The sequence below is a fragment of the Dendrobates tinctorius genome, unplaced genomic scaffold, assembly GCF_039654945.1.
Source record: "Dendrobates tinctorius isolate UK_male_01 unplaced genomic scaffold, ASM3965494v1 ptg000326l, whole genome shotgun sequence".
In the NCBI taxonomy this organism is placed as follows: Eukaryota; Metazoa; Chordata; class Amphibia; order Anura; family Dendrobatidae; genus Dendrobates; species Dendrobates tinctorius.
The window spans coordinates 14011896-14038911 of NW_027361993.1; the positions used below are offsets into that span (position 1 = coordinate 14011896).

General features: G+C 46.7%; 1 protein-coding gene across 2 annotated transcripts in view; it reads left to right on the plus strand.

Moving 5' to 3' along the window:
* NPHP4 (nephrocystin 4) overlaps positions 1-27016 on the plus strand; it is a 331710-nt gene that overhangs the window by 108570 nt on the left and 196124 nt on the right. For both annotated transcript variants that reach the window (XM_073561791.1, XM_073561792.1), the window contains 2 exons: positions 19338-19474; positions 25659-25834. In XM_073561791.1, the coding sequence (XP_073417892.1) occupies positions 19338-19474; positions 25659-25834 (313 nt within the window). The remainder of the gene's footprint in view (positions 1-19337; positions 19475-25658; positions 25835-27016) is intronic.

The window sequence follows — 27016 nt, forward strand, 5'->3', positions numbered from 1 at the left end:
TCTTGCCGGGAGGAGGAGTAATCAGTCTCACCGGGGCCACAGTGATGATCTTAGCGGGATCGATAATGTGAGTTGGTTCCTCCATCAGATCAGAGGGCTGCAGAGACCGGGACAATGCGTCCGCCTTGATGTTCTTTGGCCCGGGACGGAAACGCAATTCAAAATCGAACCGACCAAAGAAGAGAGACCATCTGGCCTGCCGAGGGTTAAGTCTCTGGGCTGACTGGAGATATGCAAGGTTCTTGTGGTCGGTAAAGATGGTAAACGGATGGACCGAGCCTTCAAGGAGGTAACGCCACTCCTCGAGCGCCAACTTTATGGCCAACAGCTCGCGATCCCCGATGGCGTAGTTACACTCAGCCGGCGAGAAGGCCTTTGAAAAGAACCCGCAGGTAATCAGGCGGCCGGACGGGGACCTCTGTGAGAGCACTGCACCTGCTCCGGTGGAAGAGGCGTCTACCTCCAGGATGAATGGCTTATTAGCCTCGGGTCGGTGTAGAACAGGTGCGGTCGCGAAGGCTTGCTTCAGGCAGGAAAAGGCCTCTTCAGCCTCCGGAGGCCAGGACGAGGAGTTGACGCTCTTGCGAGTGAGACTGGAGATGGGTTTGATGATGGACGAAAAATGTGGCACAAATTGACGGTAATAGTTGGCGAAGCCGAGGAACCTTTGAATCGCCTTGACCCCCACAGGGCGAGGCCATCGAAGAATAGCCGACAGTTTCTCAGGATCCATCTCCAGCCCAGAATCTGAAACGATGTAGCCCAAGAAAGGCAAGGAAGACTGCTCAAAGAGACACTTCTCAAGCTTCGCGTAGAGGCGATTCTCCCGCAGACGTTGTAAGACCAGACGAACACTCCTCCTATGGGACGCCAGATCCGGGGAAAAAATAAGGATGTCGTCCAGATACACCACCACGCAGGAGTACAACAAGTCTCGGAAGATATCATTGACAAACTCCTGAAAGACCGCGGGAGCGTTGCAGAGACCGAAGGGCATAACCAGGTATTCGTAATGCCCGTCCCGGGTGTTAAAGGCAGTCTTCCATTCGTCACCAGGGCGAATGCGGATGAGGTTGTAAGCCCCGCGTAAATCCAACTTTGAGAAAATGCGGGCTCCCGTAACCGGTCAAAGAGTTCAGGAATGAGAGGCAACGGATATTTGTTCTTCACAGTAATGTCGTTCAGGCCCCGGAAATCAATACAAGGACGGAGAGAACCGTCTTTCTTCTTTACAAAGAAAAACCCGGCTCCGGCCGGGGAAGAAGATTTCCGTATGAACCCTCGAGCTAAATTCTCACGAATATACTCGGACATGGCCGTAGTCTCTGCAGGGGACAAGGGATAAATTCGCCCTCGGGGCGGAGTGGTCCCGGGTCGCAGATCAATAGGGCAGTCATACGGGCGATGCGGGGGAAGAACCTCTGCCTCCTTCTTGTCAAATACGTCAGAGAATGCCCAGTATGCGGCTGGTAGAGCCTCGGGACCCGAGGAGGCTGGTGGAGGGTTAGCCGGGCGGACAGGCCCCAGACACTTCTCTTGGCAGGGATGCCCCCAGCGGAGGACCTCACCGGAACGCCAATCCAAGACAGGTTCATGAGTCCTAAGCCACGGAAGACCTAGCAGCACAGCATGGGAAAGGTTGGGAAGGACGTAGAAAGCGATCCGCTCCTGGTGCAAGGCCCCAATTTGCAGACACACCTCCTCTGTTACCAGGAACACGGATTCACGTAGGGGTCTACCATCTACTGAGCCGATGACACGTGGAGTCTTCAGGGAGATCACAGGAATCTGATACTTCTTTACCTCCTTCAACCTAATGAAGTTCCCTGCCGCGCCCGAGTCCACATAGGCCACCTCCGAACCACGTCTCTGACCCAAAACCAACTGAACCGAAAGGGTAAGGGGGTGAGAGGAGTGAGACACACCTAGATCGGCCTCTCTTACCTGCCCTAGGTGGAGGAGTTTCCCGGTCTCTCGGGACAGAAGCGTAGGAAGTGAGACGCGCTGCCGCAATACAGGCACAAACCCTCCATCCTCTCCTTACGGCGCCGTTCTGCCAACTTGACCCGATCCACCTGCATTGGCTCAGACGCCGGACTGGAGGATGCCCCAGGCGGATGTGGGCTGGACGGCCTGTGAAAAGAAGCAGATGGTCTCAGCGGTCTCCTGTCCCTAGCAGTCTCTCTAGCGCGTTCCTGGAACCGAAGGTCGATGCGTGTGGCCAACGAAATTAAATCCTCCAAGGAGGTTGGGGTGTCTCGCCCTGCCAGCTCATCTTTAATTTTGCCTGAGAGGCCACGCCAGAAGGCCCCAACCAAAGCCTCGTTATTCCACCCCACCTCGGAGGCCAAGGTACGGAACCGGATGGCGTATTGTCCGACCGTAAGAGCGCCCTGGGAGAGGCAAAAAAGAGACTCCGTGGCGGAAGCCAACCGTCCGGGCTCGTCAAAGACCCTAAGGAATGTGTCAGTGAAGGTCTGGAGACTGGAGACCACGAGATCGTCCCGCTCCCACAGGGGATTTACCCAGGAGAGTGCCTCTCCCTCCAAATGGGAGACAATGAAGGCAACCTTGGCCCGATCGGTGGGGTATTGTTGGGGCAGGAGTTAGAAGTGCAACCTGCACTGATTCAAGAAGCCTCTGCATAACTTGGGGTCGCCGCCATACCGAGGCGGTCTACCAAGCCTGGGAGGCGGAGAGGGTCCGGGATCTGAACTGCGGGACGAATCGCGTCCGGCGGCCGATTGAAGGGAAAGCAGCCGATCGTCGACCGAAGCCATATACGAAAGAATATGGGATTGGGTGTCCCGTTGTTGAACCAGCTCCTGCTGGAGGCTGGCCAGTTGGGAGGCGTTACCAGGATCAGCGGCCTGCAAGGCCGACAAGCGGGAATCCATGGTCTTCATGAAAGACATAATACGGGTCTGGTTCTCCCTAAGGAAAACCAACTCCTTTTGGGTAGCGGCCCCGGCGGGGTCCATGGCCTGACTATACTGTTACGCTGTGGACACAGGTGACGAGAGTGGACCCACTGGGCCGTGGCGCCGAGCTCTCCCCGAGCGAGCGCACCAAGTGGACCGACCCCTATACAGGGACCGTTAGGGAACAGACTCGGGAAGTTCTAGCGCCACGGCAGCCAGGACCAGGGGTCGACTCAGGAGGGTGAACAAGAGATGAGGAACAGAGGAAGGTCCAGAGAGGAACCAGGGTGACCAGGGTCCAGAGGCTGTGGAAGAGGAAGAAGGACGGAGGAAGGTGGGGGTCCAGGAAGAGGCGAAAGGAGGCACAAGACACAGGGAATAAACTACAGCGCAGCTAGCAAGGAACAAGCAGCAGGGAGCGCGGCCTAGACAACCGAGAGGCAACTCAATAGTCAGGCGCCTCCACTAAGGGAGGGCGGCCTGAAATACCTGGTGGCCTCTGATAGGTCGGGGGGCCGGTCCGGGTCAGGTCACGGCAGACAGGTGGCTGCCGGTAGGAGCGTGCGGCTTATCCCTCCGGCGCGTGCGCAGAGGCACAGTGCGCGCGGCCGAGGGAAGTGGAGGAGAACGTCGGGACGCCGGCCGCCGGAAAGCAAGGAGAGCGGAGGCGCGCGTGCAGGACGCGTCAGAGGAGAGAGTCGGGGCAGAAGCAGGAGCGGTGAGTATGGCAGCGGGAGCGGCGCTAACACAGGTGGATCAGTGCTGGAGCTCTCCCCAGCCGCAGGTGGATCAGTGCTGGAGCTCTCCCAAGCCGCAGGTGGATCAGTGCTGGAGCTCTCCCCAGCCGCAGGTGGATCAGTGCTGGAGCTCTCCCCAGCCGCAGGTGGATCAGTGCTGGAGCTCTCCCCAGCCGCAGGTGGATCAGTGCTGGAGCTCTCCCCAGCCGCAGGTGGATCAGTGCTGGAGCTCTCCCCAGCCGCAGGTGGATCAGTGCTGGAGCTCTCCACAGCCGCAGGTGGATCAGTGCTGGAGCTCTCCACAGCCGCAGGTGGAGTAGTGCTGGAGCTCTCCACAGCCGCAGGTGGAGCAGTGCTGGAGCTCTCCACAGCCGCAGGTGAATCAGTGCTGGAGCTCTCCCCAGCTGCAGGTGAATCAGTGCTGGAGCTCTCCCCAGCTGCAGGTGAATCAGTGCTGGAGCTCTCCACAGCCCCATGATCACTGATACTTGTTTGTGCTGAAAAAATGCCCAGATCCACTACTGATTGTTGCACAATGTGGTCTTCATTCATTGACATGGAGGGTTCAGAGTCCATTACCACTGACAGTTCAGAGTCCATTATTACTGCAATGTGATCTCTATTCACTGACATGGAAAGTTCAGAGTCCATTATAATGTTTGTATCTGTTGCAGACATACATTCACTAGCGCCAGTGAGCGGGGTATCACTCACAGCACTGAGCGGGGTCTCGCACACAGTGTCAGTACAGAGGGCACTTACTTAATCACTTACAGGAGCTGAGCTTCCTTCATTGCTGCACACAGAGTCCACTGCAGTTAACCCCTCGGTTGCTGACACTTTCCTCTGCAGTGCTCCCAGCATTGTCTGCTGCCTCAGACCCCTCACCTTGTGCGGCTGATATAAGTGCTACATTTCTTACCAGACGTCCTTGCCCCACACTGTGCACAATTTCAGATTTAATGTCCTTATTACTAATAGAGTGTTTTCTATTCTCCATCTTGACTCTAGCTCCCCTCTTTTTCTCCATAGCCCAAGTTTCCTTTCTGGGCACAGAGTTTACATCTTTGTCCAGTTTCCTTTCCGAATGTCCAGCTCTCGTCTGCAAACATCCAGGCTCTCACATTTCATCAGTTTTATCTTTGGATCAGTCTCATTCATAATTTCATCTTGTAATTTGCTGATTTGCATTTCCAGCTTAAAAATGCTTTGCTTTGTAACATTACCACTCAATCCAGCAACATAACATGCAAGTTTAGAAGACTCACCAGCCACCATGTCCAGCTTTGCATTACCATGAGGTCCATGCGGCAGGCCACACTCCAGGCTAGGGGCTTTCCCTGGATCATCAGCCCAGCTTCCCTCCCCTCCACCTGGGTCAGAAACCATGCCTCCGCCCTGCTGGGAGCTCACAAACACACATCTATCCTCTCCTATGGACAAGAATAGAACTACTATAATACTGCCCAATATGTACAAGAATATAAGTACTATAATACTGCTCCTATGTACAAGAATATAACTACTATAATACTGCCCCCATGTACAACAATATAACTACTATAATACTGCCCCCATGTACAAGAATATAATTACTATAATACTGCCTCTATGTACCAGAATATAAGTACTATAATATTGCCTATGTGCAAGAATATACAGTGCCTTGCGAAAGTATTCGGCGCCCTGGAACTTTTCAACCTTTTCCCACATATCATGCTTCAAACATAAAGATACCAAATGTAAATTTTTGGTGAAGAATCAACAACAAGTGGGACACAATTGTGAAGTTGAACGAAATGTATTGGTTATTTTAATTTTTTGTGGAAATGCAAAAACTGAAAAGTGGGGCGTGCAATATTATTCGGCCCCTTTAACTTAATGCTTTGTTGCTCCACCTTTTGCTGCGATTACAGCTGCAAGTCGCTTGGGGTATGTCTCTATCAGTTTTGTACATTGAGAGACTGAAATTCTTGCCCATTCTTCCTTGGCAAACAGCTCGAGCTCAGTGAGGTTGGATGGAGATCCTTTGTGAACAGCTCTTTCCACAGATTCTCGATTGGATTCAGGTCTGGACTTTGACTTGGCCATTCTAACACCTGGATACGTTTATTTGTGAACCATTCCACTGTAGATTTTGCTTTATGTTTGGGATCATTGTCTTGTTGGAAGACAAATCTCCGTCCCAGTCTCAGGTCTTTTGCAGACTTCAACAGGTTTTCTTCAAGAATGGTCCTGTATTTGGCTCTTAACTACTTTAATGCTGCATTGTATGTACAAAAATATAACTTTCGTATATACTCGAGTATAAGCCGACCCGAGTAGAAGCCAACCCCCCTAATTTTGCCACAAAAAACTGGGAAAACTTATTGACTCGAGTATAACCCTAGGGGAAAATGCAGCAGCTACTGGTGAATTTAAAAATTGATACCAATAAAAGTAAAATTAATTGAGTCATCAGTAGGTTAAATGTTTTTGAATATCCATATTGAATCAGGAGCCCCACATAATGTTCCATACAGTTCATGATAGCCCCATAAGATGCTCCATACAAAATACACCCCATATGATGCTGCACAAAGGTTAATAATGGCCCCATAAGATGCTCCATAGAAAAATATGCCCCATATGCTGCTCCATAAAGGTTATGGCCCCATAAGATGTTCTATAGATTATGCCCCCATAAGATGCTCCATAGATTATGCCCCCATATGCTGCCCCCATAAGATGCTCCATAGATTATGCCCTCATATGCTGCCCCCATAAGATGCTCCATAGATTATGCCCTCATATGCTGCCCCCATAAGATGCTCCATAGATTATGCCCCCATATGCTGCCCCATAAGATGCTCCATAGATTATGCCCTCATATGCTGCCCCCATAAGATGCTCCATAGATTATTCCCCCATATGCTGCCCCCATAAGATGCTCCATAGATTATGCCCCCATATGCTGCCCCCATAAGATGCTCCATAGACTATGCCCCTATATGCTGCCCCCATAAGATGCCTCATAGATTATTCCCCCACATGCCGCCCCCATAATATGCTCCATAGATTATTTCCCCATATGCTGCCCCCATAGATTATTCCCCCATATGCTGCCCCCATAAAATGCCCCATAGATTATGGCCCCATGTGCTTCCGCTGCTGCTGCATTTAAAAATAAAAAAATGACATACTCACCTCTCCGTCGCTGGGGACAGGTGCCGGTGTCACTGCTGGCACCTGAGATACTCACCTGTCCTGTGTCCATGGCTGCTTGCTGCTGTCTGGCACGTCATCGGTCAGTGACGTTCAGACTGCAGGGGGAGCGGTGCGCACTAACCACGTCACCGCGCCCTCTTCTGTCTGAACGTCACTGACAGATGACATGCCAGACAGCAGCAAGCAGCCAAGGACGCAGGGCAGGTGAGTATCGCTATACTCATCCGTCCTGGTGCTGTCTCTTCAGCCCCAAGCTTCTCCGCGATCTCCTTTCCTGCCTTCAGCGGTCACGTGGTACCGCTCATTAAAACTCATGAATATGCGCATATTCATGAGTTTAATGAGCGGTACCATGTGACCGCTGAAGGAAGGGAGATCGCGGAGAAGCTGGGGGCTGAAGAGACAGCGCCAGGATGGGTAAGAATGACCTGACACCCCCGCCCCCCCTCCCCCTCCGACCCCCTGGTGTATATGACTCGAATATAAGCCGAGAGGGTGACTTTCAGCCCAAAAAGATGGGCTGAGAATCTCGGCTTATATTCGAGTATATACGGTACTATAATTCTGCCTCCAATTATTATAATACTACATTGTATGTAAAAGAATATAACCACTATAATACTGCCCCTCTGTACAAGACTATAACTACTATAAGGCTGTGTTCACATGCAGCGTTTTTTTGCGTTTTCGCGGCGATTTTAAATGTGCGATTTTGCCGTGAAAACGCAAAAAAACAGCATCCCATGCAATCCTATGGGATTCCGCAATGCTGCGCTAATGTTGCGGATTTTTCAGCGGCGGAATCGCATCACGGAAAAATCTGCAACATGCTCATTAATTTTGCAGAATTGCGGCGATTCCGCACACAGAGGAATGCATTGTTCTGCTTACTTTCCGCATGTGGCTGTGCCCACTCTGTGAAATGTAAGGAGAACATTTGCGGATGGTACCCACGGTGTGGAGGAGAGGAGATTCTCCTCCAGGCTCTGGGAACTATATCCCTCTAAAAAATAGATTTAAAATAAAAAATAGATATTCTCACCTTCTGATGTCCCTCGCAGCGTCAGCAGGCCTCACCGATGCTCCCGGCAGGTCCCGTTCCCAATGATGCATTGCACCAATGACCAGTCTCGTGAGACCGCGACATCATCAAAGGGCATTGGCGCAATGCTTCACTGGGAAAGGGACCTGCCGGGAGCATCGTGATGATCGGGAACGCTGCGCGGGATGCCGGAAGTGGGGAAAACACGATTTTTTTTTTTATTATTATTTTTAACATTAGATCTTTTTACTACTAATGCTGCATAGGCTGCCTCTCTAATAAAAAGTTGGTCACACTCGTCAAACACTACTTTTGACGAGTGTGACCAACCTGTCAATCACTTTTCCAAGCGATGCTACAGATCGCTTGGAAAATGCTAGCATTCTGCAAGCTAATTACGCTTGCAAATCGCTAGTTTTTCCGTGGGAAATATGCGGCAATTAAAATGCAGTTTTCTCGCATATTTCCCGCGGAATGGAATTACAGAATTCCCGCTGAAATTTCTGTGGCAATTCCGTAACGTGTGCACATAGCCTAATACTGCCCAAATGAGAAACTAGGTCTGAGCTGAAAAAGTAAATTAATGTTTATGCAAAATGTAAATGCATATAAACACATGACCTTTACACAGAAAAAACAAAAAGCAAAAAACAAATATCCTAAAATTAAAAAGTAAAAAATAAATTGCAAAAATTGTATGAAGGTAGTAATAATAATAAGGGTATTTAGTAAACATAATTTTGATCAAAAGTATGTACAAGCCATCCTGCCACGTCACGGCAACCCTTGTGGGACAGTCCTAACTCTTGTATTTAAAACCTTTCCACTTGTCAAGTGACGTAAATGTGAACAAGGACCAGGGACTGAATAATACTGCCTATGTGCAAGAATATAACTACTATAATACTGCCCCCTATCTGCAAGAATATGACTGCTGTAATACTGCCCCCATGTGCAAAAATATAACTACTATAATACTGCCCCATGTACAAGAATATAACTACTATAATACTGCATCCTATGTACAAGAAGATAACTACTATAATACTGCCTCCTATGTACAAGAATATAACTACTATAATACTACTCCTATGTACAAGAATATAACTACTATAATACTGTCCCCTATATACATGAATATAACTACTATAATACTGCCCCCTATGTACAAGAATATAACTACCGTATTTTTCCGACCATAAGACGCAATTTTTTCCCCCCCAACATTTTGGGGGAAAGTGGGGGGTGCGTCTTATGGTCGCAATACACGGTACTAACCTGGTGGCAGCGGGCGGGGCTCTGTGGTGCGGTGGTGGCAGCGGGCGGCGCTCTGCGGTGCGGTGGTGGCAGCGGGCTGTGCTCCGGTGCAGGGGCGGCGGCGGCTCCGCCGGCATTTCTTCGCAGCCCGGAGGCCTCCGCACTTCCCTTGCTGGCCGCCGCCATGTTGCGGTGGCCCCCGGGAGCATGGACGCCGGGAAGATGGCCGCCGGTCCGGGGACGGCGCAAGCGCAGCTTCGGATCTCGTCCCGAGATCTCGGGGGACGAGATCTCGTTGCCGAGATTTGAATCTCGTCCCCCGAGATCTCGGGACGAGATCTGATCCCGCGCATGCGTCGTCCCCGGACCAGCGGCCATCTTTCCGGTGTCCATGCTCCCGGAGGCCACCGCAACATGGCGGCGGCCAGCAAGGGAAGTGCGGAGGCCTCCGGGCTGTGAAGAAATGCCGGCGGAGCCGCCGCCCCTGCAACGGAGCACAGCCCGCTGCCACCACCGCACCGCAGAGCGCCGCCCGCTGCCACCACCGCAGAGCCCACCTGCCCCAGCACAGCTGCCCCAGCCCCAGCACTGCTGCCCCTGCCTCAGCACAGCTGCCCCAGCACTGCTGCCGCAGCGCAGCTGCCCCAGCCCCACCGCAGCTGCCCCAGCCCCAGCACAGCTGCCCCAGCGCAGCTGCCCCTGCCCCAGCACTGCTGCCCCTGCCCCAGCACAGCTGCCCCAGCCCCAGCACAGCTGCCCCTGCCTCAGCACTGCTGCCCCTGCCCCAGCACAGCTGCCCCTGCCCCAGCACAGCTGCCCCTACCCCAGCGCAGCTGCCCCAACACAACCAACCTGCCCCAGCAAAGAGCCGCCACCGCACGAGCCTGGACCACTGAATGACCCCTGTGACTACTTCTCTTTCTGTGCCGGATCCCTTCCCAGGTAAGCTGAATTCGGACTGTAAGACGGACCCCCATTTGACACATTATTTTTTTTTCCCTATTTTCCTACTGAAAATTGGGGTGCGTCTTATGGTCCTGTGCGTCTTATAGTCCGAAAAATACGGTACTATAATACTGCCTCCTATGCACAAAAATATAACTACTATAATACTGCCCCCATGTGCAAGAATATAACTACTATAATACTGCATCCTATGTACAAGAGTATAACTACAATAATACTGCCTCCTATGTACAGAAATATAGTTACTATAATACTACCTCCTATGTATATAACTAGTATAATACTGCCCCTATGAACAATAATAGAACTACTATAACGCTTGTCACGCTCGCACCCTGGCTGAATGGCGCGAGCCGGGAGTTGTGGCCCCACTGTGCCACAGACCAGACTACCCTGGAAGGGGCGTGACTGCGACAGCTACCTTGGTCTTCACTGGAGCCTCTGATGGTGAGGTCAGGCTTGTGCGGCAGGTAGCTGCCTGGTGCCACTCCAGGGTGGTGTCTGGCTGTGGCTGCTGATCCCACTTGGGAACAGGACACCTGGACAGGTGCGAGTGACAAGCAGGCTGAGACACTGGGCAAGCAGACACGGCTTGGTACACTGGCAGGGAGGCACGGCTTGGAGACACGGCTTGGAGACACTGGGCAAGCGGGCACGGCTTGGAGACACTGGGCAAGCGGGCACGGCTTGGAGACACTGGGCAAGCGGGCACGGCTTGGAGACACTGGGCAAGCGGGCACGGCTTGGAGACACTGGGCAAGCGGGCACGGCTTGGAGACACTGGGCAAGCGGGCACGGCTTGGAGACACTGGGCAAGCGGGCACGGCTTGGAGACACTGGGCAAGCGGGCATGGCTTGGAGACACTGGGCAAGCGGGCATGGCTTGGAGGCACTGGGCAAGCGGGCACGGCTTGGAGACACTGGGCAAGCGGGCACGGCTTGGAGACACTGTGCAAGCGGGCACGGCTTGGAGACACTGGGCAAGCAGGAGTGGTATATGAGAGAACAGGTTTGGACCTGTTCACACAGGAGATGCGTCTTACCCAAGCTAGTGCTGTCGGTCTGGTTGCTGCTGCCATCCAGGGGTCAGCTATAACAATCTGCACTAGCCAGCAGCGAGCAGCTCCTGGGACTAAATCCTTCTTTCGGGCTACTGAGCATGCCCGTGGGTCGTCCTCTCATTGGAGGTCAGGGGTCACATGCTTCCCCGATTGCCTAGCGCCACAGCGCTCCCAGTTTTTCACACATGTTAGCACCAGAGTGTACCATCCAGCACAAGGCACTACTGTACCGCATATACTGCAACATCCGTCAGAGCAGCGCCATGCGCTTATAGTGCGCTTTCCAGTCCTAAGCTTAGGCTGGTTAGTGGCGTCCGCCAGTGCGGCGCTGCATGCACTTTTAGCGGTTTATCTTTAGTTACGTTGTCCTGGCATTGCAGTTGCGGTGCCGAACGCTAGTGGGTCTAGAAGGACTCTAACCCTGTGTCCTTGGGGCAGAGTCCTGTGACTGTACACTAGCGCTCCCCTTACCGGGCTCTGTGAGCGTTAACAGGCTCCGGCGTTTATGTTCTGAGGTTCTGTGCAGTAACAGAATCCACCTTTGTGCACATCGGGTGACGCTAACCCGCCTGTGTTCAGTCATTATATTTCCATACAGCGTCCGCCATTACCGAGCAGCAGGTAACATCTCTGCATGGTGGACCCCGGGCTAGGAGCGCACTTTGATACCACTTTTTATTACTTGGTGCATTCCGCTAGCCGTAACACTGGGTTCTCTCCTTTTGAACTACTGTATGGCAGACACCCCCGTGTGCTTCTAGACATAGCAAAGGAGGTGTCATGGAGTTACCGCAACAGTGTGGATCCAGAAGACCGCAACGTCTGACTGCTCGCTGAGAATAAGCACTTCTTAATTTTAATGGTGAGCCTGAGCTCAGTTGGCCACTCCTTTCCCCTTTATAATCTGATCTTTGCTGCTAATACTTGTCAGTGCTAGCATTTGCTGCATGGCTAGCGAAGGGAGAGGTGTTCATATGAGAAGGAGACTTGGAGGAGTTATATGGGACAGTTGCTTGGTTTGTATGTATGGGAATTCCCTATCCTGCTCTATTTTGGTTTATTCCCCTACATCCACACCCCTGTGCATTACTCTGTTATATCTGAGTGAATATTTTGTATGCCTGGAGTTTTCTGTTAACCCTTGTTTTTGTTGCCTTGTTGGGTTGGTGTACTACGGTGCACAGTAGCGCCCCTCTTCCCTGGGTGGGGAAAGAGAACAGACGGAGGGCTGACTCAGCAGATAAGGCAAGGATGGAGGCCCCAGCATCTTCACCTTCAGAAGAATCCCATGGTATAGGGTGAGCTAGGGCGCCCCCTAGTGTTAAGGACATGGAAGGAGCCCCTGTTCCCGGATCACCCAACAGCTATGTCGTGACAGGAGGCATGGGAGGCAGAGTCTACACCCTACCGGAGTGCAATCGAGCATGTGGCTCACATGCAAAAGAGGATTGCCCAGGTGATGCCCATCATGAGAGAACACCTCTTAAAAGCACAAGAGGCACAGTCGAAGGTGTACAATAGATCTTTGAGAATGAGACCCTTCAACCCTGGGGATCGAGTACTGGTGCTGGTACCTACGGTGAAGAGCAAATTCCTGACCAATTGGCAGGGCACCTATGAAATAGTTGAAAAGATTGAAGATGTCAACTATAAAGTCCAACAACCAGGGAGGAGGAAGCCCTACCAGGTGTACAACGTCAACCTGGTTAAGCCGTGGCGAGATAGGGAGCCTGTTGAACCACAAAATAGGCAGATAACACTAGGAGCAGTACTAGCAAAATATCCTAAGATGGTGCACATTAGAGTCTCACCCTTCCACTGACTCGCCGGCGTAATAGCAGCTGTTACTTCAGAGCTACCAGCGTTCGCTACCCCACTTGTGGCATGCAGAGTTGAGATAACGACAAGCTTAAGAAGATTACAGTCCATTGAGGTACAAGTCCAGTTGACCCAAGGGTCACAACCTGGCTTCTCCAAACATCTCCATGGAGTCAGGTGACTGACTGGTCCCAATCCTGGCTTTCTCCAAACGTATCTATGGCTCAGCAATGGTCAGTGGAACAGATCTGTACTCTTCCAACCGGGTACGAAAACCCCTAGGTTGCTTCCTGTAGAACAGTGTTTCCCAAACTCCAGTCCTCACGGACCCCACGGGTCATGTTTTCAGGATTTCCTTATTATTGCACAGATGGTGGAAGTATCATGAAGGCATCAGGAATTCTCTCACCTGTGCAACTCTATGGAAATCCTGAAAACATGACCCGTGGGGTCCGTGAGGATTGGAGTTTGGGAAACACTGCTGTAGAATGATAGATCCATGTCCCTCGTGATGGGGCAATGAATTGGTAGCAGTTCTGTAGGATCCTCTTTATGTTTGGATGTCTTGGCACAATATCTGGCTGTCTCTCTCTTTCTCTGTCAGTCTATACAGAGGCATGTAACCTGTTTTTATACTTAATAAGTGTCCTTCATTCAGTATTTATATAAAGGGTAAGAATGGAGATGAGATCAAGTAGCATTACTTGATTATTTAATCTATTTGCATAAGTTTTTCCTCCTCTGTTTTAAAAATCAACAAACTGCCTGGCCTAGAGAATGATTGATTAATTAGCATATCGGTAAACATGACTAGTCATCAAGGATAAGCTTACAATACAAGTCAATATTACAGGCTTACACAAAGAAAAGTCTGTTTTCTTGACCAGCCAGAAGGAAATGCTTAAAATCAAAAGTGAACATATAGATAACAGCCTATTCTTTATAGTTTTCTAAAAATGTATGTCTGGTTAATTAAGAGATAATGTCGTGTCTCCACACGTGCCAAAAAGCAACAGTGCCGAGAGTTGCTATACCGAAACGGAGACGTGTTCACAGAACTACCAGGTTGTACAAAGATCACAAAGCTTGAGGTTCTGACGGGGCCTCATGTCCGGGTAAACTTGAAGCCATATCGGATTCCCGAAGCCTGCTGAGAGGTAATGTCGAAGGAGGTGAAGCAGTTGCTGAGCCCTGGAGTCATTGAAGAGTCCAAGAGTGGCTGGTTCAGTCCCATAGTCTTAGTGCCGAAACAAGATGGAGAATTGCGTTTTCGCAATGGCTATAGGAAGTTGAATGAGGTCTCTAAGTTTGATGTGTACCCAAGTCGATGAATTGATTGAGAGACTAGGACGGGCCCGATACATTACCACCGTTGACCTCACAAAAGGGTATTAGCAAATTCCCATGTCTCAAGACGCCAATTAGAACGCTTCCTTCTCAACGCCATACGGATGCTTCCAGTACACAAGGATGCCATTCGGGTTACAAGGAGCTCCAGCTACCTTCCAGAAAGCTATAGACTGGATCCTAACTCCCCACAAGAGGTACACAGTGGCCTACCTGGATGACATTGTGATCTTCAGCCAGGATTGGGCAAGCCATCTGAGGAAAGTTGAGGTGATACTTGATGCTCTACGAAGGCGGAGTTTTCCATAAACCCGAAGAAATGTGCCATGAGAATGGAGGAAGCTAAATATTTGGGCTGTGTTGTAGGCAGGGGCAAAATAAAGCCCTAAATAAATAAAGTTGAGGTGATCCAGAGTTGGCCACAACCCCTCTCAAAGAAGCAGGTCTAAGCCTTCCTGGGCATTGTGGGTTTTTACCGCCGGTTTATCCCTAATTTCGTCATGTAGCTTCCTCTGACGGAACCCCTTAAAAAGTCAAAGTCGACTATGGCTAAGTGAGCTCAAGAAGCTTAGACGGCCTTCCAGATATTGAAGCTAGCCCTATGTAAACAGCCAATGCTCGTGGCACTGGATTTCTCCAAGGAGTTTGTGGTCCAGACGGATACGTCAGATGTTGATCTGGGCACTGTCTTATCACAAGGGGTGAATGGGGAAGAGCACCCCTTAAAGTATCTGAGTCGGACGTTGTCGTCCTGCGAGAAGAATTACTCCATAGTGGAGAAAGATTGTTTAGCCGTCAAGTGGGCATTGGACACTCAAAGTTACTACATCTTAGGCAGGAAGTTCAAAATAGTGTCAGACCATGCCCCACTGATGTGGATAGGGGAGAAGAAGGTGAACAATACCCAAGTGACAAGATTGTCGAGAGTCCACTGTTTGATGGTAGAAGGTACCAAGCCCCCAGGCTTTGGACAGGGGGTGAGTAAGATGGTCGCCGGAGTGGTCCTTGAGGGGAGATATGTATCATTGCCGTTGGTAGCTTCGGTGATGTGAGCTCGAAAAGCATGTTCCAGCACATATAGTGCTGAGAGAGTTATTAGGCCTTTCCAGGGCTGGGTTTTAAGAGCAGCCAAAGGAGATGGGTGTAATGACTGCTCACATACTACCACCCCAGGGATGTGGTTTGGCAGATAAAATGGAGACTGAGTGTCTCATTCAGTGTGAAGATGTGCGGATCCCCTGTGTGGTGGTCTGTGTCAAGGCCTAAAGAACGAGACACTATCCTGAGCTGGGGGACCTGCAATATTGTATGGTGTTTTCACTTTGTGATGAAAAGGCTGCTCTTTTGTTTGGTTACCTGGGCGGTTTATGCAGTCTTAATAATCCTGCCAGGATATTTTTCATGAAACCATTTCCCGTGCCTACCTCAACCGCATCACAGTGAGTATAAAATCCTACACTACTATAATACTGCTCATATGTATATAACTGCTACTGTGTACACTTTTGTTACTGCCCCTATGTACAAGAATATATTGACTATAATACTGCTACTATTTGCAAGAATATAACTACTATATTACTGCCCCTATGTATATCACTGTTACTGTGTACAATCGTTTTACTGCCTCTATAGTATATGGTAACTATCTAGTCTTATTCTTCTATAAGAAGAACTTTTACATTAGTATCTGTGATGTTCCACTAATTCTCCATGTAATAACACTACTGTTCTGGCACCCGGAGTCATTTCGGGGTATCCATGCATGTAAGCAGTTGAATATGAGAACTGAAAAAAAACCTGAACCATTTCTGCAGTTTTTATTGTAAAACAAGTGATGGGGGAATATAAATGAGCAGTCTGGACACGCACACAGCTGCTCTGACATTTCCTACATCAGAGGGGAGCAGCGGTTCCGTCCCTTCCCAGATCTGCAAACAACAGCACCAGCGCCATATATCCACAGCCAAGCCTCCATAGACAGATTTACAATAGAAACGCATTTATTTCTTCCTACAGACACATTTACTACAGAAAAGCAACAAACAAGGAAAACACAATTAACATGCATGTTTGTGCAATGGGCCATATTTTATTAATGACAGCGGTACATAGTGCCGGGCCGGCGTTCCTTCACCTGTGTATAGAAGTTGGATGGAACACGCTGCTTAAATTAGCGTAATAAGGAATGCAGATGCTCGGATGAAAGGTTCCTTGGCTTTGAGCCTGAGCCGTGATTTGGTTTCTCATTGTCCCACTCTTATTATGTTCATGGTCATTGTACTGTGAGAACACCAGCCGTCCCCCACAGACCTTCCTAAATCCATACAAATTCTAGTGTTACATTCAAAGTGATGGAATAAAAGGTGGTTTAATACCCAGCCATGTAGAAAAGAAGAAACTCGTGTGTGCAGAATTGAGAATCTGGGTTGCTTTCATCCATACCAATCACTTTTATACATTAGTTTTTAGCCGCTGATACACGACAGGTGGAATCTTACTTGTCAAAATGTGTTACCCATCCATTATCAATGGTTAGCACTGTTTCTTACAGTGTAAAGGTCCTGGGTTCGATTCTAACCAGGGCTAGAATCGAGCATCATGGAGTTCATATGTGCTCCCTCAGTTTGAGTGGGTTTCCTCTGTGGTCTCCAAAAGCATGCCAATAGGTTAATAGGCTTCCTATGAAATAATATGTTCACGTTAATTTTGGCAGTAGCAGCCCATCTGCGAACACAGATGCTGTCGGAGAGAAAATGATAGGACAGTTTGAACTTAAAAGGGATCTGTCATAAGGTTTAGAGCGCAACGTAGTTTAGAGGCAGTGTTATGATTGTGTAACAACTCACACGGGAAAATAGTTAAAACACTAAAAAACTGCAACTGATCATGGTGATTCTTTTACAGATTAGAAATTCTGACCCCTGCAGTCCCTAGTGGTTCCTACCTGGGCTGGAATGTTCATAACCACAGACTAAATTATGGCAGCTTGGACCAATGCTGCCTGAAAAGCCGTCGACTGCACCATGTTCTTTCTAAGTAACTGGAGGGCAGAGCAGAGTGCAAATTACCTATAGAAGGAAAGTTGTGCTGAGATAGAAAGAGATCCCAGAGTGAGTTAAAACAAACCAAGAAATTGAAAATTAAAAGATAAGGTACATACTCCTAGAGAGTATGCTTCCTACTTCCTAAACAAGAAACAGAAGATGGTGCAGTGTGAATGGCATAATCAGCAGAGAGATAAATCCTAGCTGGTCTTTCAGTGACTGGCTTAAACTACAGCAAAATGGCTGGACATCCAAATGAGACTATCACCAGCAGGATATACCAGCAGGGAGAAAGTGTATATATAGCTGCACCCGAACAGTGATAGGACAGATAAATGAGTAAATGAAAACACCTGTTAAACTAAAAAAAAAACTATAATCAGGACACTCCGAAAAAAGGTGTAACTGCTGTGGCTCAGCGCATAGAAAGGCCGACCACAAAGCACAGAATCAAGGGTTTGAACCCAGATGCATGACAGGCAAAGACTCAGAAATGTGTCACCTACTCGGCTGCTTGTTGTACTTATGATAAAATCATTTTTATGAGCAGAAGATTATTCTTAGAGGACTAGTTGTCTCCTGCTCCATATAACCCCCGTCCCCACCACAGATTGGCAGCTTTCCATGTCCACTGTGCATAAGCATAAAGCTATCAATCGGTGGTGGGGGTAGAGTTATACACAGCTCAGCATTCAGAAGATTGGTAGATCTGCATCAAGCAGCCCAGTAAGTGACATATCTCTGGAATCAGGGTCCCTGACACTACATCATGCTGCTCCTGCAAGATAATTCCCCATTTCTCTCCCTAACCTTGGCCAAATGATAGCTGTTGATCTGTCGAGTGTGCTGACTGTTTCTGTACGACACTGCAGAACATGTTCGCACTTTGTAAGCATAAGAAATATATATAGCACCAGAATGTTGTAAGTTCCCGCCCCAGAGGAGTTCACAATCTAAAGCTGTGCAAAATTTTTAAACCATTCACGCCTTGTGCATTTATGGCATATCCACTAGATATCCTAATAGTAGATGTCCCATCACTGTGACCTGTATCTACATCTAGAACGAGGCCTCGATGTACACTACTGTCTGGGGGGAGGTGGTTATAATTCCCATTGATTTGTATGGCAGTGCTGACCACCTCTCCACTGACAGTGATGCAGGACCCATTGGTGGGACCCACATCAACTCTACTTTTTGGGAACGTCCTGTGAGTATTCCCTAAATATAAGGGTTATGGGAATTCTCTTTTAAGGTTTTGTTTCCAATCGTGTGGCCCTCAGGTGCCTCTTACATCTTGTGTGGTACAGAAAAACTGGAGGGAAGCAGATATCAGAACTGATCCCATAGATTCCAATTCCTATAGGATCGTTTCCATCTACCTGGTGCATCAATTGTTGCACGTGAATTGTCCTTCTGCCCGGATACCACTGATGCGAGAGATTGCATTTTCATTTTGTGAAGTAATGGAATATCTCTGGGATGGCATTGTGAAGGATCTCTAAGATATACTTTCCCTTTTTGATCCAATTTCTGGGCCCTCCACCAATCCCGAGAATAGAGGGATCAGCTTCCTTGTTATTCCTACACAGAAGCCTATGGTGTACCTATTAAGGAAACAAATGGCATTGTGGACCCTCCAGTCTCAGGATCACATGATGTCCCAGTGGTCATAAATGCTAGTGTTGTACAAACAATTCACGAGAATGAAATAAACCTTTTAAAAAAAAAAGTGTTCCATGGTAGACATTCACTGTTGGTCGGTTTCTGGTTTGAAAAGTTCTGGTACAATATATTGGATTTTATGGAAAGTCTCTTTGATCAGATGAGTAACTGCTGTCTGTTGTCATGTAATCAACATCCTGTGATGCAGGTTGTATTTCCATGTCTAATAATTACTGACAATTAACAAACCTTTATTTCTAATTTTTAAGCTGACTCTTTAAAGAAGCCTCACTTACAGAGGACAGCAACATGTCACCTGGATAAACTGTGTCTTGTCCTGTATCCATCCTTGGAGAAGTTTGAAGAAGAACTAATATCTCTGGTCAATAATGATCGTTTCTCTAAGGTAATGGTGATGGTATGCTACTTCTGTGCCCTGGGAGCTCAACTTGCGAATCTTGAGCCACAACCCGTCCTTGATGAAGTTTTGTGTTGCCCCCTGTCAGGTCACTGACATGCTTTCCTGCATGTATGTTGTTTTCAAGTAGAAGAAAAGAGGAGTGTCACTCGGATACCTCTGTGCACTCCCATACATTTTAGGAGAATGGCCGCTTCTTCATAAGACTCTCTCCAGCGTAGTTTATGGCAGTTGCGTTTACAATGGAAAGAGCCATACACACCTTGGAATTGGGCCAGCTCACATTGTTTTGTAAGATTTTTGTCCCTGAATGGCAATCTGTGCTTTTTATCTTTTAACACTGTCATCAGAAAATGATGTATTGTTTAAATCAGGTTTTTGTGTTGCGTGTATTTTTTAAAAAAATGTTCGCAGTTTTTTTTCATATCACAAATTTTATTTTAAAAAAAAGACAAAATAGATAAATTTTGTAATTTTCATACAGGCCACTGAGACTTTTTTAGACTGTGTCCTTTCAGGGACAGTTTCCAGCAGTATCATTAGAGGCAGGATTACAATGATGGGTAACACTTCTCTACACAGCTGATGACATAGGATCCACCAATCACAATAGGTGATACAACAGCTGATACTCTTCCCTTTACTATAACCTTTGCACTTAGTTAATTAAGTGCTTCAATATAAAGGATACTGTTAGAGTCTGTTAATTGTGACTATGTACATGTGTTGTTTCCTGAAACTACAGGAAGGTGTCTAAAAAAGCCCCACCGTGAAAATTGCAAGATTTAATTTTTTTTTAATAACAGATTGTGATATGGAAATTAAAAAAAGAAAAATACATTCAACATTTGATTTAAACAGTAGGTCGTTTTCTGATTAGTTTCCCTTTAAAAGAGTTGGCCACTTTCTGCCCAAGTTTCAGAAAGGCCAAAACCTGAAATGCCAAATCTAATGCTAAAATGGGGCATTCTGACCTTGGTACCCAAATTGAAGCCCCCTGATGCCCATGGCTACCACGTGGACTACAAGTCTCCAGCACATTGGCAAATACAGGAAATTTACAGCCTGTGTCTGCACATGCGCAGAAAAAGACGCACCCGAGGAGCTTGTTACATGGGTAAATCGCATGACCGCTGCCGCCATTCATTCTAATGGTATGGTGGCTTATGATATTTTTTTTTCCTGTAATTACTGCCTTCATGTGATCCTGCCTGTCTGCCCCAATTACCACCCTATCTATAGGTCAGATACAAGAAATGGCGTTACTGTCTATGCTTGTATGGATATCGGCTCCCCTACGGACTCGTGCACACAAATCCACACTCCCGCCATTAGATTGCAGGCGCGGCAAGAACAAAGTGGGTTAAAATACCACTTAAATGATCTGTGCTGGGCTTTATGTGCTTAAATTTTTTTTTTAGTTTTGCTGCCGGCATTCAGTATATCAATAATAAAAGATAGTGTTTCAGGATTGTATTTTTTATTTATTTTGCAGGCTTAAGTTAATCTGATGTGAAAATCAGACAAGAACACATGTAGACTGACACAATACGTGATACGCTTTCACAATTCTGAGCTGTCTGAAACCCTTCCAAGGCTGCTACTATGGTATCTGAGAAAAGAAAATCATTTCATGAATATCTTTAAAGGGGTTGTCCGGTCTAAAATGAAAAGTCTGCAGTCTCAAATAATCTCTCTGGATTAGGACCATTTTTTTCCCGTTTGCGAATAGAAAGCAAAAATTTTATAGCTTTATTATTTTATGCAAAAAGTTTTAAAATATTAGTAAAATTTAAAGGGAATCCATCCAAATCATTTATATGTGCATGTAGCTTTTCAAAGTCCAGCAATACTTTTACAGTGGGGAAAAAAAAGTATTTAGTCAGCCACCAATTGTGCAAGATCTCCCACTTAAAAAGATGAGAGAGGCCTGTAACTGACATCATAGGTAGACCACAACTATGAGAGTCAAAATGACAAAACAAATCCAGAAAATCACATTGTCTGATTTGGCAAGATTTATTTTGCACATTATGGTGGAAAATAAGTATTTGGTTATTAACAAAAGTTCATCTCAATACTTAGTTATATATCCTTTGTTGGCAATGACAGAGTTCAAATGTTTTCTGTAAGTCTTCACAAGGTTGGCACACACTGTTGGTGCAGATCTTCTCTAGAGCAGTGATGTTTTGAGCCTGTCGCTGGGCAACACGGACTTTCAAATCCCTCCAAAAGTTTTCTATGGGGTTGATATCTGGAGACTGGCTAGGCTACTCCAGGACCTTCATATGCTTCTTACGAAGCCACGCCTTCATTGCCATGCTGAAAAGACCCATCCACGTTTCATCTTCAATGTCATTACTGATGAAAGGAGGTTTGCACTCAAAATCTCATGATACATGGCCCCATTCATTCTTTCATGTACACGGATCTGTCGTCCTGGTCCTTTTGCAGAGAAACTCCCCCACAGCATGATTTTGCCACCCCCATGCTTCACAGTTGGTATGGTGTTCTTTGGATGCACCTCAGCATTCTGTCTCCTCCAAACACGACAAGTTTTGTTTCTACCAAACAGTTCTACTTTTGTTTCATCAGACCATATGATGTTCTCCTAATACTCTTCTGGATAATCTAATTGCTCTCTAGCAAGCTTCAGACGGGGCCAGACATGTACTGGCTTAAGCAGAAGGGCACGTTTTGCACAGCAGGATCTCAGTCCCTGGTGGCGTAGTGTGTTACTGATGGTAGACTTTGTTACGGTGGTCCCAGCTCTATGCAGGTCATTCATTAAGTCCCCCCGTGTGGTTCTGGGATTTTTGCTCACCATTCTTGTGATCATTTTGACCCCACGGGGTGAGATCTTGCGTGGAGCCCCAGATCGAGGGAGATTATCAGTGGTCTTATATGTCTTCCATTTTCTTATTGTTGCTCCCACAGTTGATTTCATCACACCAAGCTGCTTGCCTATTGCAGATTCAGTCATCCCAGCCTGGTGCAAGGCTACAATTTTGTTTCTAGTATCCTTCGACAGCTCTTTGGTCTTCACCATAGTGGAGTTTGGAGTGTGACTGTTTGAGGTTGTGGACAGGTGTCTTTTATACTGATAACAAGTTTAAACAGGTGCCATTACTACAGGTAATGAGTGGAGGAAAGAGGAGCCTCTTAAAGAAGAAGTTACAGGTCTGTGAGAGCCAGAAATCTTGCATGTTTTTAGGTGACCAAATACTGATTTTCCACCATAATTTGCAAAACAAATCTTGCCAAATCAGACAAGGTGATTTTCTGGATTTGTTTTCTCATTTTGACTATCATAGTTGTGGTCTACCTATGATGTCAATTACAGGCCTCTCTCATCTTTTTAAGTGGGAGAACTTGCACAATTGGTGGCTGACTAAACACTTTTTTTATCCACTGTACATGTCCAGTCCGTTCTTCCATTACTGGAAAATCAGCATTTGAATTGATATATAAATGAGGCTGAATAGCTATGGTAGATATGAAGCCTCTGTCACTCCATCTCTATTCTCTGCACATCGTCCCCTCCTGTTTGGCTGACCATTTCTTTGCCTGAAGTCATGCAGCATAGAGGCTTTCAGTCAAGCAGGAAGAGGCGGCGCCGGGTGGGTAATAGAGCTTGAGTGACAGAGGCTTCAGATCTACCATAGTCCTTCAGCCTCATTTTCATATTAAGGGAATTTAAATTCCAATTTCTCAGTAATGGAGAACCGAACTGGTTTGAGAACCGTCAATAAATGGTTTGTGTAGGGGAAAATCCTGCTGACAGGTTCCTTTTCATAAGTAAAATGGTAGAGAAAACATTTGGTTATATATACCTTATTCTTAAATCATTAATTTATCTTTTCCTGTAAGAAAGTTGGTCACCAAACAATGCAAACAGCATACATTATCAAATATATTTCTTAGACCTGATAAGGCTGGTGTACATACTTTGAAAATCCTTATCAGAATAACTATAAAATTCTGCATCAGGGATTGCATCAGTTCATGTAAGAATATCCCTTCAACTGTGAACATTTGGTTTTTTTTTTTGTGAAGCAAACAACACCTAAAACAAAATAACTGAAAACTTAAGTGTGCTTAATTATTCACCCCTCCCTAAGGTCAGTACTTTGTAGAGCCTCCTTTTGCAGCAATTCGCTGTGGATAAGTCTCTATGAGCTTTCCACATCTTGCCATTGGGATTTTTGCCCTTTCATCAAGGCAAATCTGTTCCAACTCCTTCAATTTAGATGGTTTCCTCTGGTGAACAGCAATCTTCGAGCCTGACCACAGATTCTCAATTGGATTAATTGGATTGAGTTCTCGGCTTTGACTAGACCACTCCAAAACGTTTACACGTTTCCCCTTACACCACTAGAGTTTTGCTTTAGCAGTATGCATTGTCTTGTTAGAAGGTGAACCTTCCTTAGTCTCAAATCAAATCACTGACAGACAGAAACAGGTTTTCCTCAAGAATGTACCTGTATTTTGCACCATTCATCTTCCCCACAACTCGGACCATTTTCCTTGCCCTTGCTGCCGAAAAACATCCCCACATCATGATGCTGCCATCACCATGTTTCACTGTGGGTATGATGTTCTTAGGGTGATGAACTGTGTTGATTTGGCATCAGTCATAGCGTTTACCTTGGTGGCCAAAAAAGTTCAATTTTTGTCTCATCTTACCACACCACCTTCCTCCATACGTTTGGGGAGTCTCCCACATGTCTTGTGGCAAACTTAAAACGAGCCTTATAATTTTTGTATGTAGGTGAAAGCTTTTTTTCTGCCCATTCTTCCATAAAGGCCACCTCTATGGGGTGTACAGCTTATTTTGGTCATATGGACAGATTCTCCAGTTTCTGCTTGGGAACTCTGCAGCTCCTTCAGGGCTACCTTTGGTCTCTGTGCTGCCTCTGATTAATTCCCCTCTTTGCCCGGGCTGAGAGTTTTGGTGGGCGGCCCTCTTTTGGCCAGTTTGTTGTGGTACCATGTTCTTTCCATTTGATGATAATGGATTTGATGTTGCTCCAGGGAATCATCAGAGACTGGGATTTTCTTTATAACCCAACCCTGACTTGTACTTCTCCACGACTTTGACCCTGACTTGTTTTGAGATTTCCTTTGTCTTCATGGTGTTAGGTTAGTGGTGCCTCTTGTTAATGGTGTTGTACCTTCTGTGGCCTTTTAGAAAAGGTTAAGTGTATGTACTGACAGACCATGGGACACTGGACGTCCTGTTGCTATGCATTGGACTTATGAAGGGAATTGCTTGCACCAAACATTTTTAGGGGCTTCTTTGCAATAGGTGTCAGTGCATATGCACATGGCAATATTTAGTTATTTGATCCCATAAATGTAATTTATGCCTATGTTTTTCTCACTTCACCAACTTAGACTGTTTCGTGCTGATTGCATCACACACAAATCAGATTACAAAAATATTTAAACACAGGTTGTAATGTAATAAAATAGGAAAAAAAAAACCAAGGGAGTGAATACTTTTGCAAACCACTGTATGTCTTCAACAGCCCTAAAATAGCTCTTATATATATGCTTTTTTTCAGCCTATTTCATTAATTTAAAGGGGTTTCTTGCTGTTTCAAGAGCTGGAAGTCTAAACTAATTATTTCCATTCCTTGATTAGTGCATTTCAACATTTAATTAATGTTTGTAGTTTTTAATCCCCTTCAATGAGGAATGGCCATTTGATACCTAGTCTCATGACAGGTCTAAGGGCCATTGTACTGATTCAGAAAAATCATGGCAGCTTTCTTCCAGATACAGCGCCACACCTGATCAAAGGATGTGCCTAGTACTGCTGCACCACTCTATTAAAATGAAAGGGGCTGAGTTGCAATACCTGACACAACCTGTGGACAGACGTGGCACTGTTTTTGAAGAACAGCCCCTTTAAGCCCTGGCTATAAACTTTTATGGCATATGTGACTTTCAGTGGTTTTCTGGTTTCAGACGTCTTGTCAGCTGGTACTATCGCTGTAAATGGAGAATAAATGTAAGCAGTATATGGTTTTCATTGAGGCTGTTCTTGTGATGTTTGGGATGGTCCTTGCTGCAGCTCTTCACTATATATAATAGGGTCCTAATAATTAGATTCTGATCGAGGGAATTAGGGAAAAGTTCAAAGTCTGACTATTTCACTTTTCTTTAGGGTCACCCAATTGACTGGACGCCTGTAGTAATCCAAGAGCGGAGGCTACACATCGGGGTCCATAATGGTTGGGGGTTTGTGCAGCAGCCACAAGTTGTAGTTGTGGTTCCGGAAGCGAGGATAATGAGAACACCGTCCATGCGAAGCCTGAAGATGAAGCAGAGCAACAACCAGAGGTATGGAAGAAATTACCACCTTAATCCTGTGTATACAGTGTGATTTCTCCCGCTGGGACATTTATCTTGGGCCACTTGATGTAAGGGCAAAGATCCTAATTCCAGTGATGTATCACTTACTGGGTTGCTTGCTGCAGATTTGATTAAAACTGTTTTCTCTGCTGCAGATATATTAGTTCTCTGAATGCTGAGCTCTGTATAACACCGTCCACACCACTGATTAGCAGCTTTATGTGTACACTGTGTATAGGCAGAAAGCTTCCAATCAGTGGTGGGGGCCGAGTTACACAGAGCTCATGAATATGGAGGACTACATGGCAACAGGTTTAAGAGTCCCTTAAGCATAATCTGCTGCTAATAAAACAGTGATTTTATCAAAACTACAGCAAGCAGCCCAGCAAGTGACACATCCCTGGAATCCAGGTCTCTCTTTACATTATTCTGCTCTCAGATTAAAAATTTGGTGGGAGATTCCCTTTAAGGAGCACAGAATCCTCATATAGAGGAATGTCTACCATTCATTAGGGTCTAGACTGTGCTTTCACTCCTGTGATGAAGAGTTTTCTGACGCTGGCAGTTATTTGAACGAGCGCAATTTCTTTTAAGGGGATTATTTGATATGTACAAGCCCTTGACAGTCACAGCTCCCCCTCTGATTTAAAGTGATAGACTGCAGGATGAGAATGAAATGAAGCATCACATGGCTTCACATACAGATCAATGGGTTTCCCATGAAATGGCCAAAATTGGCACAGAAGACGCCTCCACCCTGTGAGGATATTAGAGGGGAATTTTGTCTTAACTCATAAATGTAATTTACCTTACCTTTTAAATTGTTTATCTATTTATCTTATGTCGTGCTCTCTTTCACGCTCTCTGTATTTCACGCTCTTTTTCTCTCTTTTGCGTTCTTTCTCTTTCGCACTCTCTATATCACGCTCTCTTTCTCTTGCTCTCTCTTTCACGCTTGCTCTCTTTCTCACTCTTTCTCGCTCTCCCTCTGTATGTGTGTGTGTGTGTGTGTGTGTGTGTGTGTGTGTGTGTATGTATATATATATATATATGTGTGTGTAAAAATAATTATATAATATACAGCTCTGGCAAAAATTAAGAGACCACTGTGCAAAGTTTTCAGTTTGCCTTATTTTTCTCCTTATAGGTATATTTTTGAGTAAAATGTAA